This window comes from Procambarus clarkii, chromosome 1, assembly GCF_040958095.1.
Source record: "Procambarus clarkii isolate CNS0578487 chromosome 1, FALCON_Pclarkii_2.0, whole genome shotgun sequence".
NCBI classification, from domain to species: Eukaryota; Metazoa; Arthropoda; class Malacostraca; order Decapoda; family Cambaridae; genus Procambarus; species Procambarus clarkii.
The window spans coordinates 54,561,830-54,578,640 of NC_091150.1; the positions used below are offsets into that span (position 1 = coordinate 54,561,830).

The following is a 16,811-nucleotide window of genomic DNA, read 5'->3' on the forward strand; positions in this document are numbered from 1 at the left end:
CGTTGTTAATTAATACTTGAAGGGTAATTAATACTAAGTAATCAATAGTGGGTCAGGTTAGTTATACCATACGGACCAGTAGGACGCCAGAGAGGTCCGGCAGGACGCCAGAGAGGTCCGGCAGGACGCCAGAGAGGTCCGGCAGGACGCCAGAGAGGTCCGGCAGGACGCCAGAGAGGTCCGGCAGGACGCCACAACGACACTTTACGAAGTCACGTGACCAATTACGATACCACGCTGCCCTGTACGACAGAACATGACATTACACGACGCCATACGATTTTCAACGACGCCACTTTACGAAGCCACACGACCATGCACGAAGCCACACGACCATGCCCGAAGCCACACGACCATGCCCGAAGCCACACGACCATGCATGAAGCCACACGACCATGCCCGAAGCCACACGACCATGCATGAAGCCACACGACCATGCCCGAAGCCACACGACCATGCATGAAGCCACACGACCATGCCCGAAGCCACAGGATCATGCACGAAGCCACACGACCATGCACGAAGCCACACGACCATGCCCGAAGCCACACGACCATGCATGAAGCCACACGACCATGCCCGAAGCCACACGACCATGCCCGAAGCCACACGACCATGCATGAAGCCACACGACCATGCCCGAAGCCACACGACCATGCATGAAGCCACACGACCATGCCCGAAGCCACAGGATCATGCACGAAGCCACACGACCATGCACGAAGCCACACGACCATGCCCGAAGCCACACGACCATGCATGAAGCCACACGACCATGCACGAAGCCACACGACCATGCATGAAGCCACACGACCATGCCCGAAGCCACACGACCATGCATGAAGCCACACGACCATGCACGAAGCCACACGACCATGCATGAAGCCACACGACCATGCCCGAAGCCACAGGATCATGCACGAAGCCACACGACCATGCACGAAGCCACACGACCATGCACGAAGCCACACGACCATGCACGAAGCCACACGACCATGCATGAAGCCACACGACCATGCCCGAAGCCACACGACCATGCATGAAGCCACACGACCATGCATGAAGCCATGCAGCCCTTTGGAAAATAATTTTCGAAAATTATACATAATTTTGCGTTTAGCCACGCCTTTAACAGGTTGGGTGTTTTGATTATATTGGGAATTATGCTAATTTACAGTACGGGAGTGAAGCATTCGTAGAGATGGGATTCGAACGAAGGAAGAGAGTGAAGAATATTTCGAACTCAATTAGTTGTGAGCCACATGTAAAGTTTTGTGGGTTTTTTCATTCATGCAAGATTGAAGAGCATTGATCGAAGAGTCAATCTTCAATCATTTGAAGATCGATTGAGTCCTCATAAACTATTACCTCATTCCATTCAAACGCCTAGCCCCCTCCAGACACCTAGCCCCCTCCAGACACCTAGCCCCCTCCAGACGCCTAGCCCCATCCTGACGCCTAGCCCCATCCTGACGCCTAGCCCCCTCCAGACGCCTAGCCCCATCCAGACGCCTAGCCCCATCGAGACGCTTAGCCCCATCCTGACGCCTAGCCCCATCCTGACGCCTAGCCACATCTAGACGCCTAACCCCATCCAGACACCTAGCCCCATCCTGACGCCTAGCCCCATCCTGACGCCTAGCCCCATCTAGACGCCTAGCCCCATCTAGACGCCTAACCCCATCCAGACGCCTAGCCCCATCCTGACGCCTAGCCCCATCCTGACGCCTAGCCCCATCTAGACGCCTAACCCCATCCAGACGCCTAGCCCCATCCTGACGCCTAGCCCCATCCTGACGCCTATCCCCATCCTGACGCCTAACCCCATCCAGACGCCTAGCCCCATCCTGACGCCTAGCCCCATCCTGACGCCTATCCCCATCCTGACGCCTAACCCCATCCAGACGCTTAGCCCCATCCTGACGCCTAGCCCCATCCTGACGCCTAACCCCATCCAGGCGATAGCCCCCTCCAGACGCCTAACCCCATCCAGACGCCTAGCCCCATCCAGACGCCTAGCCCCATCCAGACACCTAGCCCCATCCAGACGCCTAGCCCCCTCCATACGCCTAGCCCCCTCCAGACGCCTAGCCCCCTCCAGACGCCTATCCCCCTCCAGACGCCTAGCTCCCTCCAGACGCCTAGGTCCCTCCAGACGCCTAGCCCCCTCCAGACGCCTACCCTCCTCCTGACGCCTAGCCCCATCCATACGCCTAGCCCCCTCCAGACGCCTAGCCCCATCCATACGCCTAGTCCCCTCCAGACGCCTACCCTCCTCCTGACGCCTAGCCCCTTCCTGACGCCTAACCTCATCCAGACGCCTAGCCCCCTCCAGACGCCTAACCCTATCCTGACGCCTAACCCCATCCAGACGCCTAGCCCCCTGTTTTTAGGTGAAAAACACTTTGCATACGATTTATAATTGATGACATTCGAACATTGCTCAAAGAGTGCTTCGTTGCTGACGAACTCTGTTCGAATCGAAGCTCTGTAAAGGCTTCACCGACGTGAAACAAATCATTAACAACAGAGCCTATAAACACCTAGTCTCACCAAATTTAGGCCTAATTATACGCCAAATTATAATATATAATAATGCTAACTTATATTTTTTAATTTATCGGTTTTAAATAAGCTTTACGTTAACATTAACGAATGCGGCTTTGGGGTCAGCCGCTGCATGGACGAACCTAACCAGAGGACGGACTGGCGTAGAACACCACCACCACCACCAACGTGTCCAGTCTGTGGCTCATCTACATGGTTTAATGAACAATTTAGCGGCAGAAAATGGGTTTACTTAAGTTTGGGATCTATTCGGCCAGCCAGCCGTAGATCAAAGCACCAGACGAGGCTTTCTCTCAAACATGAAAACAAAAATGTATTAAAAGTAAAAAAAAAATTAACTGAGTCGTTAAACTATTATTATTATTATCCTTGAGGCCTGATTTATTAATATTATGGTGGGTTTTATTCTCTCGTTCTTAATTAACAGTGCGGTTGTTGGATTATATTTACACTTTTTTAATTATCTACATAAAATTTTTAATATATACTTATACATACATATATATATATATATATATATATATATATATATATATATATATATATATATATATATATATATATATATATATGTATTATTGGATGTATACTTGAAATCTTTACCGCTTCGAAGCACAAGATTAATTATTAAAAAAATCGAGATAAATTTATTCATTTTTCCCTAAAAACATACAAAAATTCTATATACATACTCCCCGTGTATTAAATGTTCGCTAATTTAATTATTATCTTATAAATTAATTAAATATAGCTTATATATAAATTATTACAATTAGCTAATGGCATATTTTTGTCCTAACTTAAAATATTATTCACAACAGTATAACTTTCTAGGGACACTGTAAATTATTCATCCCTTCATCATAAACACAATGGTCAAAATCCCTTGAAATCGGTCGCTGTTCACCTGTTTATGAACTGAAATATATTATACATTATCCACGATTACTTACGTTCAAATTTTTTTCGAACTGTGCTTCGCTGACAACCTTTGTTCGAACCACAATACTTTAAATGCTTCAAATACAGATAATCACAAACAGAACCTAAACACCTAACCTAACCTAAACACCTAAGCTAACCTAAACACCTAACCTAACCTAAACACCTAAGCTAACCTAAACACCTAACCTAACCTAAACACCTAAGCTAACCTAAACACCTAAGCTAACCTAAACACCTAACCTAACCTAAACACCTAACCTAACCTAAACACCTAACCTAACCTAAACACCTAACCTAACCTAACCTACCCCTAACTATATATAGACTTTAATATGTAATATTACTTTATACAGGAGAAGAAACTTATTTTTCATGCACAGTGCACAAATAATGCGTCCTAGGAGACGCTGTTTTAACAAACCTGGCCTGAGGACAGGTGTTAAAGTGTTTTTTATTCATAAAACAACCCGTTCTCGGATCAAGTCCATTCCATCCAGCGGACGACCCCAAAAACGCAGTCATAAATTTTAACATGCTGTTCATTCAAAACAGGAATTTTCTCAAATATAAATTAATATTATAATATATTTGCATATTGTGCATATTTATTCACTGGTTAAGTTAGGTTAGGTGTTTAGGTTCTGTTGGCGATTATTTGTATTTGTAGTACGTGGGTGAAGCATTTACAGCGTTGTGATTCGAACAAAATTCGTCAGTGAAGAACTTGTTCCGGAAGTGTTCGAACGTCATCAGTTGTTAGTCGTGTGTAAACCGTTTTTCATTCATAAACTGGGGGTTTGGCGGGTGCATGGAATGGACTTTGGGTCTTTGTTTGGAGGACGGATTGCATAATATCGGACGTTTTTGCTGGTTTAACGAGCATCTGTTCAATGTTCACATAACCTTTATTTTGAGAGCGGGCTGTTCAACTCTCATAAATAAACAGAGAGCTATACCCCGTTGCTTGGTGAATACACTGAGAGCTGACTTAAGTACTGGTCTATATACAGGAGTACATTATTCTAAATAACTCAAAAAAACTCCTGTGGTGTTCCCAGCTCTCCGAAAGGTTCACAAGAGCCCAACCTCAGACCAAACACTCCCACCCTCGCCCCAGCAAGGTGTTCCTAGTTTGAAACTGTTCCGTAAAAAGCCAGAGAGACTCCAAGACGCACTAAGCCCCGAACCTTTAGACTTCCCAGAAGCCACTCCTGTAACTTACTCCTCAATAAACATGGCATGGTACGTAATTTAGCCGATACTTCTCAAGCCATGAACTAGAGAGAAAGGGCCAACCTCCCGGCGGGATACATATATTGCCTCGCACACTGTATACTTCCCCCTTAAACAAACTGCACCAACCTACGTGTCTGTAGTTTAGAATCCAGTGAAGTGAATTAAAGACGATTTTTTAAATTTGTTATTTATTTAACGTGAAAAATATATAAAGTGTTGAACAATACATAGCCTCTTATATCAATGGCCTACACACAACTATAAGACTGAATTGCCATTGCCAAATGTTCAGAATGAAGATCAGAAAGACTGCCAAAGCGGTTCTGGTGCAGTTTGCGAGCCACGTGTTGAGTGCCCTACACCTGGCAACTGTGTCATGATGCCTCACGAGAGCCATTGTAAATAGAGAAGCAAGTTCATTTCAAGATATAATACGCGAGTATTTTGATGTATGGGTATACTAGTGTATGGGTATACTAGTGTATGGGAATACTAGTGTATGGGTATACTAGTGTATGGGAATACTAGTGTATGAGTATACTAGTGTATGGGTATACTAGTGTATGGGTATACTAGTGTATGGGTATACTAGTGTATGGGTATACTAGTGTATGGGTATACTAGTGTATGGGAATACTAGTGCGGGTATACTAGTGTATGGGTATACTAGTGTATGGGTATACTAGTGTATGGGAATACTAGTGCGGGTATACTAGTGTATGGGTATACTAGTGTGGGTACCCCGCTGTGCCCGGTCTCCCTGTATCCCCCCCCCCCTATTCACCCCCTCTTTTTCCAATCTCCCCATCCTCTTCTTCCCTTTTATCTCCTCCACTTTGTACTTTTCCCAACCATCCTCCCTCCCCTTCGCTCACCCTCATTTGCCTACCCTCTCCCCCATTCCTCCCCATCTTCCTACCCTCCCCATCACCCCCTACCTTCCAACCAACCCCCCCCACCATCTCCCTACCCTCCCTACCCTCCCACCCCTCATTTACCCCATCTTCTTACCCTCCCGCCTGACAGCTAGGTGGACAGCGCTTCGGATTCGTTGTCCTGAGGTTCCGGGTTCGATCCCCGGTGGAGGCGGAGACAAATAGGCAAAATGTTTCTTTCACCCTGATGCACCTGCAGGTAAATAGGTACCTGGGAGTTAGACAGCTGCTACGGGCTGCTTCCCGGGGGTTGTGTAACAAAAAGGAGGCCTGGTCGAGGACCGGGCCGCGGGGACGATAAAGCCCCGAAATCATCTCAAGATAACCTCCCCCCCCCCCTAAATTTTAGTTAAGATTAACTAAAAACTCCAGGGAAGTCGCAACATCCACCAATCCCCCCCAATCCCCCAATCCCCCCCTTCAATTCCCCCCCCCCCCCGACCGGCCTATTTCCTTTCCTTACCCCTAGACCATTCCCCCCCCCCCCTTACATATTTTTCGTGAGGCTGGCCCCAAGCGTCTGTTTTTTTAATTTGGCGCAAATAGACCTTCTCTCTAATAGTTAAAGATAATATAATACATACTTATGTATATATTGTTTGCGCAAAGTTGGAGGCTAGACGCTCGGCCTTGAATTTACGAAGTCTTATATGGTCTTCACAGTCCATATAAGAAGTCATCATAGGGTCTTCAAATAAATCGGGCGCGTGATTTCCGTAGAGTTTTCTGTGAACTTTTCTGAGTGCCGTGGGAAGTAAATTACAGTAATGAAGATAATGAGTGGTGGAGATGGTTATGGTGCTGATGATTGCATATACAGTGAAGATAGTATATAGTGAAGACGTAAGAAGAGGGGGTTTACATTCTAGTAACTCAAGGAGGTTTAGTTTCCCTTTCTGGGAAACTTTCCACTGAAAGTTTCCCAGAAAAACATCACGTCAGGCAGGTGTACCACCAGTGCTGCAGGTGTACCACCAGTGCTGCAGGTGTACCACCAGTGCTGCAGGTGTACCACCAGTGCTGCAGGTGTACCACCAGTGCTGCAGGTGTACCACCAGTGCTGCAGGTGTACCACCAGTGCTGCAGGTGTACCACCAGTGCTGCAGGTGTACCACCAGTGCTGCAGGTGTACCACCAGTGCTGCAGGTGTACCACCAGTGCTGCAGGTGTACCACCAGTGCTGCAGGTGTACCACCAGTGTTGCATGTGTACCACCAGTGCTGCAGGTGTACCACCAGTGCTGCAGGTGTACCACCAGTGCTGCAGGTGTACCACCAGTGTTGCAGGTGTACCACCAGTGTTGCAGGTGTACCACCAGTGCTGCAGGTGTACCACCAGTGCTGCAGGTGTACCACCAGTGCTGCAGGTGTACCACCAGTGTTGCAGGTGTACCACCAGTGCTGCAGGTGTACCACCAGTGCTGCAGGTGTACCACCAGTGCTGCAGGTGTACCACCAGTGCTGCAGGTGTACCACCAGTGCTGCAGGTGTACCACCAGTGCTGCAGGTGTACAACCAGTGCTGGAGGTGTACCACCAGTGCTGCAGGTGTACCACCAGTGCTGCAGGTGTACCACCAGTGCTGCAGGTGTACCACCAGTGCTGCAGGTGTACCACCAGTGCTAATGAGTCATATTTGTATGTTAATGTGAACTCTCGTCAGAGGTACACACTGTACCTGTACTCGTGTGTACTATCACAGAGGTACACTCTGTACCTGTACTCGTGTGTACTATCACAGAGGTACACTCTGTACCTGTACTCGTGTGTACAATCACAGAGGTACACTCTGTACCTGTAGTCGTGTGTATGATCGTATGAAGTACATTCTCCGAAGCTTTTGAGTTAATTGAAAAAGTACATATTTTCTCTGGTAGTGCTGTTCGTCATGAGATTAAAGTACCTATGATGAGAATCTATCTCTGAAATCTATATATCATTTTTAACTCTATAATCTCCCGGAGATTCGAACCCAGGCAACCAGTTAGTCTTATCATCAACGACATTGGTACTCAGACCACTGCATCACCGATTGTTTATAAGTGCTAATTGGCCATGTGATCTATCTAATAGATGATCGCCGGGACAGACAAGACAGAGTACGAGTGCTGTTGATGGGCAGACCCCTGGCGACCTGGGTTCGAGTCAATTAAGGGGTCATGGAGTTAGTGATATATGTGCTACCTTAGGTGTCAGCCAGGGTGGGTACACGTGTGTAGACCCACATTAGCTGTCTGCCCCTCTTCCAGATTCATCACCGTGGTTCATCACACTGGTTCATCACCGTGGTTCATCACACTGGTTCATCACACTGGTTCATCACACTGGTTCATCACACTGGTTCATCACACTGGTTCATAACCGTGGTTCATCACACTGGTTCATCACACTGGTTCATCACACTGGTTCATCACACTGGTTCATCACACTGGTTCATCACACTGGTTCATCACACTGGTTCATCACACTGGTTCATCACACTGGTTCATCACCGTGGTTCATCACACTGATACATCACCGTGGTTCATCACACTGGTTCATCACACTGGTTCATCACACTGGTTCATCACACTGGTTCATCACACTGGTTCATCACACTGATACATCACCGTGGTTCATCACACTGGTTCATCACCGTGGTTCATCAGACTGGTTCATCACCGTGGTTCATCACACTGGTTCATCACACTGGTTCATCACACTGGTTCATCAGACTCGTTCATCACACTGGTTCATCAGACTGGTTCATCACACTGGTTCATCACACTGGTTCATCACCGTGGTTCATCACACTGGTTCATCACACTGGTTCATCACACTGGTTCATCACACTGGCTCATCACCGTGGTTCATCACACTGGTTCATCACACTGGTTCATCACACTGGTTCATCACACTGGTTCATCACCGTGGTTCATCACACTGGTTCATCACACTGGTTCAGCACTGTGGTTCATCACACTGGTTCATCACTGTGGTTCATCACACTGGTTCATCACACTGGTTCATCACACTGGCTCATCACCGTGGTTCATCACACTGGTTCATCACCCTGGTTCATCACACTGGTTCATCACCCTGGTTCATCACACTGGTTCATCACCCTGGTTCATCACACTGGTTCATCACACTGGTTCATCACACTGGTTCATCACCGTGGTTCATCACACTGGTTCATCACCGTGGTTCATCACACTGGCTCATCACCGTGGTTCATCACACTGGTTCATCACTGTGGTTCATCACACTGGTTCAGCACCGTGGTTCATCACATTGGTTCATCATCCTGGTTCATCACACTGGTTCATCACCCTGGTTCATCACACTGGTTCATCACACTGGTTCATCACCGTGGTTCATCACACTGATACATCACTGTGGTTCATCACACTGGTTCATCACACTGGTTCATCACCGTGGTTCATCACACTGTTTCATCACCGTGGTTCATCACACTGTTTCATCACCGTGGTTCATCACACTGGCTCATCGCCGTGGCTCATCACCGTGGCTCATCACCGTGGTTCATCACACTGGTTCATCACACTGGTTCATCACACTGGTTCATCACACTGGCTCATCGCCGTGGCTCATCACCGTGGCTCATCACCGTGGTTCATCACACTGGTTCATCACGATGGTTCGTCACAGGGGGGTTGGCACCCTTTTGTTAGGCCAAGTCCCCGGCCCCTGCAGGGCTCACCTCAAATGCTTTGATGACGACACTAATTACTGAGGAATTTGCATACAAACTGCCTTTTGAGCTTACGTATAAGGACTCCGGATTTTCAATTTACATACAAAACTGGTCCATCGACTCGGGGCCGTTAATATACAACTCACGTTGATCCGAGTTAAAACCTTCCTTGGGCTCGTTTCAAAAGGAAGGTTTTGGCCTTCAAAAGGCCTTAAATAGGCCTGCAAAAATCCATTCGACTTGCAGATACACAACATATATTCCTCAAATGACCTTGATATTTATATATATCAGGCCAGTGGTAACTTTGAATGAAGGGAAGGGAATGACGGGAGCCGGTCGGCCGAGCGGACAGCACACTGGACTTGTAATCCTGTGGTCCTGGGTTCGATCCCAGGCGCCGGCGAGAAACAATGGGTAGAGTTTCTTTCACCCTATGCCCCTGTTACCTAGCAGTAAAATAACCTGGGTGTTAGTCAGCTGTCACGGGCTGCTTCCTGGGGGTGGAGGTCTGGTCGAGGACTGGGCCGCGGGGACACTAAAAAAAAAGCCTCGAAATCATCTCAAGATAACCTCAAGAAGGGAATATTGTAGGCCACGAATGGGGAGAATTATAGGCCTACATCATCCCGCGGATTCGCGACTTGATAATGGATTATAAAGCGACATTCGTCATTGATATAAGCATCCAAGCAATATAGCAGGAGTTCTATTACTCTCTAATGGATGTAACCCTTGAGAGCCGAGTAATGTTAATCTTGGTCAATTAAACTGCTCGTGCTGGCATTACTCAAGAAGTAGTTTGGGTGTAGTTTTCCGAGTTCATTACAACTTGCTGCCTGGTCTCAACCTGTTGTGTTGCATGTATTAACAGCAGAACTGTCTTCTTTAAGCTTAATGAAATAACGAGTCCAGGTGAAAGCATCAGTTGGTATATAATGATTGTGTATTAATATAACTGAAAGAAAAGGCAGTTTAAGAATAAGTGATATATTGTAGTGTTATAGTGTTTAGTGGTATAGTGAGTCTGAGCTGTAAATAAGGCGACTTGTCAGCGGGAAACGCATGGTAAACTTTGCTCTAGACTTAAGGTTATCATTAATTTTCTGAGATAAAGGGATGCTTTATTGACTGTAGAATTCAATTACCTGGTACTTGACTTGTGTTTCCTAAGGAAGTGTGACACACACAACTCTCTCAACTGCTGACTCTTAATTTGCACACTATGTTAACATTGTTTTGTTTCATTTTCCGTCATTTAATTGTTCAATATTTTTTTGTTTCAGTATCGAAAGAACTAAAACATTTTGAATAGTTATTTAGAATAACAATGATGTTTCTTCACATCACTAACACATGAAGTAAAAACTTCAACGCACAAAATCACCTTTAGTGCAATTTAAAAAAAAAACAGATGAAATCCTGCAAACGAAATCATGAATAATTTCCGTTCCTGCAAAGTGCAATGGATTCAGAGAACACTTATACTCAGTGATCTGCACAGCTCTTCACTTGTTCAAAATACAGCAATTAATAATAATAATAAAAAAATCTGTTCAAATGGACGGCCCCAAAAGTCCTTGTCGTGAGATATTTATTGACAAGTGTCCACAATAAATTGAAATGGTCTAATACATTAATCAATATAGCATTTCAAACAAATAATAAGTGCACAAAATTTTCATAATATCCAGTAAAACACACACACACACACACACACACACACACACACACACACACACACACACACACACACACACACACACACACACACACACACACACACACACACAAAATGGACAACCCGTGGCAAGAAGAGCATTACAGCTCAATCATGCCAGTTCAAACACGTGGGTACAAATAGATGAGCAAACACACACAAACACACAAACACCCACACTCACACACACAAACACCCACACTCACACACACAAACACACACACTCACACACGCAAACACACACACTCACACACACAAACACCCACACTCACACACACAAACACCCACACTCACACATAAACACACAAACACCCACACTCACACATAAACACACAAACACCCACACTCACACATAAACACACAAACACCCACACTCACACACACAAACACCCACACTCACACACACAAACACCCACACTCACACACACAAACACCCACACTCACACACACAAACACACACACTCACACACACAAACACACACACTCACACACACAAACACCCACACTCACACACACAAACACCCACACTCACACAAACACCCACACTCACTCACACAAACACCCACACTCACACACACAAACACCCACACTCACACACACAAACACCCACACTCACACACACAAACACCCACACTCACACACACAAACACCCACACTCACACACACAAACACCCACACTCACTCACAAAAGGGGTAACTTGATGCCATTATCTGACAAGGCATTCACTGGGGCTATTTGACAAGGAAGCATTGTCATCTAATCCTGATCAGCATTCACTGGTCTTAATGTAGCCCATAATTTCCATTAAGCGAATTTGGGAACGGATTTGAGGAATAGTTCTCAGAAGATCGGCTGCTGTAGTTACTCCTTATTCTTGTGTCCTCCCTGGAATAATGTTATTTTAATGAAAGTTTTCATATATTGTTGGGGGTGTCATCTTCGGCATGTATTATTGCATGATATGTATGGTTGTGTATGCTTGCTTGTGTTGCATGTATGTAGGTATGCGCATGTATGTGTCAATGCACGCATGTGTCTCTGTTTATGTATGTGGTACACACACGTTGCTGAGCCACAGCAACCTTCCCTGTACCCCAGTCCTCCCTACCATTCCCCACTCCACCATCTCCTCTTCCTTCCTATCATGCCCCACTTCCCCTGTCCCTTTGTCCTCCCCACCATTCTCCATTCCCCCCATCCACTCGTCCCCACCCTCCCTTATTAGTGCAGGGGGTAATGATGTTGGACGAGTTAGGAGTGAGGAACTAATACAGAGATTCAGGACAGCCATTAAATTAGTTAGAAGCAAGGGAGGAATCCGATCATATGTGGCATTCTTCCAAGAAAGGGAGTGGGAAATGAATGGATGTCGAGGGCACTTGGTGTCAATTGCCGGCTGGAAAGATATTGCAAATCAAATGCAATATCTTTCATAGACAACTGGGAACGCTTCTATGGAAGAAATGAAATGTATGCTCGTGATGGGGTGCATCTATCGAGGGCTGGGGTTGTTGCTGTTGCGAACTCGTTGGAACCAGTGGTTAGAGGTGTTTGTTTGGGTTTAAACTGTTAGTAGATAGTGGTATGGGAATTGATTTGGAGGAAGGAGGTAATAAAAGTATGTGTTCGTGGGAGAAAAGAATTGGCAAAATGATCAGGGAAAGAAAAGGGCCTCAAAATAACAATTCACTTAGGGTATATTACACTAACAGTAGAAGTCTAAGAAATAAAATAAATGAATTAAATGCTCTTGTCTGCACAGAAAAAATAGATATTATTGCACTTACCGAAACGTGGATGAATGTAGAAAATAGAGAACTATTAGCTGAATATCAAATAAATGGATTTAAACTATTTCACACAGATAGATATATTAGACAAGGACAATTTGAAATGTAGTCTCAAAGAGGGAATCAAAACTGAGCCACACACAGAAAACATTTGGATAGAATTAAACGAAAAAGCAAATAATATTATAATAGGAGTTATATATAGGCCACCAAATTTGGACAGAATGGAAGCAAAGCATCTATGGGATGAAATATCTAGAGCATCTAGATCTAACAGTATTTATGTCATGGGTGACTTTAATTTTAGTGGAATAAACTGGGTGAACAAAACAGGGAATAGTGAAGCAGAAGATTTTCTAGAATTAATTGACGATTGCTTTCTTACGCAACACATTAAGGAACCAACGCGGGAAAATAATATTTAAGATTTAGTATTAACTAACAGGGAAACACAAATTAATGACATCGAAATAGGGAGTGAGCTAGGGAACAGTGATCACAAGGTAATCAGATTTAGCATAGAATGGAATAGACCTGTAGGAGAAAATTCTGTTAAAGTGCCAGATTTTCGAAAAGCTGATTTTAATAACCTAAGAAATTTTTGGGGTCAAATAGATTGGAAAGTCTTGGGTATGGGGTGTGGGCCGGTCTTGGAGCGAGACATGAACCCAGCGATAGGTGACGTAAAAGGGGATTTCGATGTGGATTTAATATATAACTTATTTAAGAATATTCTAAACAAAGCACAGGAACGTAGTATACCATACAAATTGAATAGATCGAATACTAATGACCCAAAGTTGATAACAAATAATTTAAAGAACCTTATAGGTAAAAAGAAAGCTTGGTACAAAAGGATTAAGAATGGGGAAGTCAGTTTAGAACAGGAATTCATACAACTGGTTAGAAATGTTAAAAAAGAGATTAGGAAAGCAAAAAGAAACTATGAAGTTCGCATAGCAGAGCAAGCAAAGTCAAATCCTAAAGGGTTTTTTCAGTTATATCGAACTAAGACTAGGGAAAGGATAAGTCCATTAAAATCTGAGACAGGTCAAATAACGGATAATGACACGGAGATGAGTAGTATTTTTAACAAATATTTTATATCAGTATTTACTAAAGAAGAACTTAACAATATGCCTTCAGCCGAACAAGTCTATGTGGGTGGGGATGAGGACAGGTTGACTAGTTTAGTAGTTAGCAAGGAGGATGTAATTAAACAATTAGAAAAACTAAAACCAAACAAATCCCCAGGGCCGGATGAAGTGTTTGCCAGGGTGCTTAAAGAATGCAAAGAGGAGCTTTCCGAGCCACTGTCTACCATATTTAATAAATCAATAGAGTCAGGCAGAGTGCCAGAATCATGGAAGGTAGCTAATGTGGTACCAATTTTTAAGAAAGGAGATAGATCACTTGCGTCAAACTATCGGCCAATTAGCCTAACGTCTATTGTGGGAAAGTTACTTGAATCAATAATTGCAAATACAATTCGTCTCCATCTTGAAAAACATAAATTAATAAATGACTCGCAACATGGTTTTACAAATGGCCGTTCATGTTTAACAAATTTGCTAACTTTTTATTCCAGCATAGTTGAGGCAGTTGATAGTGGTAAGGATTGTGATGTTTTGTACCTTGACTTTAGCAAAGCTTTTGATACAGTGCCACATGAAAGACTAATTAAAAAAATAGAAGCTCATGGTATTGGGGGTGCTATATTAAGTTGGATTAGGGCATGGCTATTCATAAGAACATAAGAACATAAGAACAAAGGTAACTGCAGAAGGCCTATTGGCCCATACGAGGCAGCTCCTATTCTATAACCACCCAATCCCACTCATATACTTGTCCAACCCGTGCTTGAAACAATCGAGGGACCCCACCTCCACAATGTTACGCGGCAATTGGTTCCACAAATCAACAACCCTGTTACTGAACCAGTATTTACCCAAGTCTTTCCTAAATCTAAACTTATCCAATTTATATCCATTGTTTCGTGTTCTGTCCTGTGTTGATACTTTTAATACCCTATTAATATCCCCCCGGTTATGTCCATTCATCCACTTGTAAACCTCTATCATGTCACCCCTAACTCTTCGCCTTTCCAGTGAATGCAACTTAAGCTTTGTTAATCTTTCTTCATATGAAAGATTTCTAATTTGGGGAATTAACTTAGTCATCCTACGCTGGACACGTTCAAGTGAATTTATATCCATTCTATAATATGGCGACCAAAACTGAACTGCATAATCTAAATGGGGCCTAACTAGAGCAAGATATAGCTTGAGAACCACACCAGGTGTCTTGTTACTAACGCTGCGATTAATAAATCCAAGTGTCCGATTTGCCTTATTACGAACATTTATGCATTGATCCTTTTGTTTTAAATTCTTACTAATCATAACTCCCAGATCCCTTTCGCAATCCGACTTCGCAATCACAACACCATCTAGCTCGTATCTTGTAACTCTATCATCATTACCTAACCTCAGAACTTTACATTTATCAGCATTAAACTGCATCTGCCAATCCTTTGACCATTTCAAAACCCTATCTAGATCAACTTGAAGTGATAGTGAGTCCTCCTCCGAATTAATTTCCCTACCGAATTTCGTATCATCGGCAAATTTGCAAATGTTGCTACTCAAACCTGAATCTAAATCATTTATATATATTATAAACAACAGAGGTCCCAGGACAGAGCCTTGAGGCACTCCACTTACAACATTTTCCCACTCTGACTTGATTCCATTTATACTAACTCTCTGTTTCCTTTGGTATAGCCATGCCCTAATCCAGCTTAATATAGCACCCCCAATACCATGAGACTCTATTTTTTTAATCAGTCTTTCATGTGGCACTGTATCAAAAGCTTTGCTAAAGTCAAGGTATACAACATCGCAATCCTTACCACTATCAACTGCCTCAACAATGCTAGAATAAAAAGATAACAAATTTGTTAAACATGAACGGCCATTTATAAAACCATGTTGCGACTCAATTATTAATTTATGTTTTTCAAGATGAAGACGAATTTTATTTGCTATTATAGATTCGAGTAACTTTCCCACAATAGACGTTAGGCTAATTGGTCGATAGTTAGACGCAAGTGATCTATCTCCTTTCTTAAAAACTGGTATCACATTAGCAACTTTCCAAAACTCTGGCACTCTGCCTGACTCTATTGATTTATTAAATATGGTTGACAGTGGGTCACAAAGCTCCTCTTTGCATTCTTTAAGCACCCTAGCAAACACTTCATCCGGCCCTGGGGATTTGTTTGGTTTGAGTTTTACTATTTGTTTAAGAACATCCTCCCTGGTAACTGCTAAACTCGTCAACCTGTCCTCGTCCCCACCCACATAGACTTGTTCGGCTGAAGGCATATTGTTAAGTTCCTCTTTAGTAAATACAGATACAAAATATTTATTAAAAATACTACTCATCTCTTCATCACTATCTGTTATTTGACCTGTCTCAGTTTTTAATGGACCTATCCTTTCCCTAGTCTTAGTACGATATAACTGAAAAAACCCTTTAGGATTTGTCTTTGCTTGCCCTGCTATGCGAACTTCATAGTTTCTTTTTGCTTTCCTTATCTCTTTTTTAACATTTCTAACCAGTTGTACGAATTCCTGTTCTAAAGTGACCTCCCCATTTTTAATCCTTTTGTACCAAGCTCTCTTTTTACCTATAAGGTTCTTCAAATTCTTTGTTATCCACTTTGGGTCATTAGTATACGATCTATTCAATTTGTATGGTATACTACGTTCCTGTGCTTTGTTTAGAATATTATTAAATAAGTTATATATTGAATCCACATCGAAATCCCCATTTAAGTCACCTATCGCTGGGTTCATGTCTCGCTCCAAGACCGGCCCACACCCCATACCCAAGCCTTTCCAATCAATTTGACCCAAA

At 43.8% G+C, this 16,811-nt stretch overlaps 1 protein-coding gene across 1 annotated transcript in view; it reads left to right on the forward strand.

Annotated features, from left to right (window-relative positions):
* Positions 1–5,128: 5,128 nt before the first annotated feature.
* The window catches only part of LOC138363465 (uncharacterized), a 46,912-nt gene continuing 35,229 nt past the window's right edge, over positions 5,129–16,811 (forward strand). Inside the window, exons 1-2 of the mRNA XM_069322709.1 lie at positions 5,129–5,147; positions 7,932–9,322. Coding sequence (XP_069178810.1) covers positions 5,129–5,147; positions 7,932–9,322 — 1,410 coding nt within the window. The remainder of the gene's footprint in view (positions 5,148–7,931; positions 9,323–16,811) is intronic.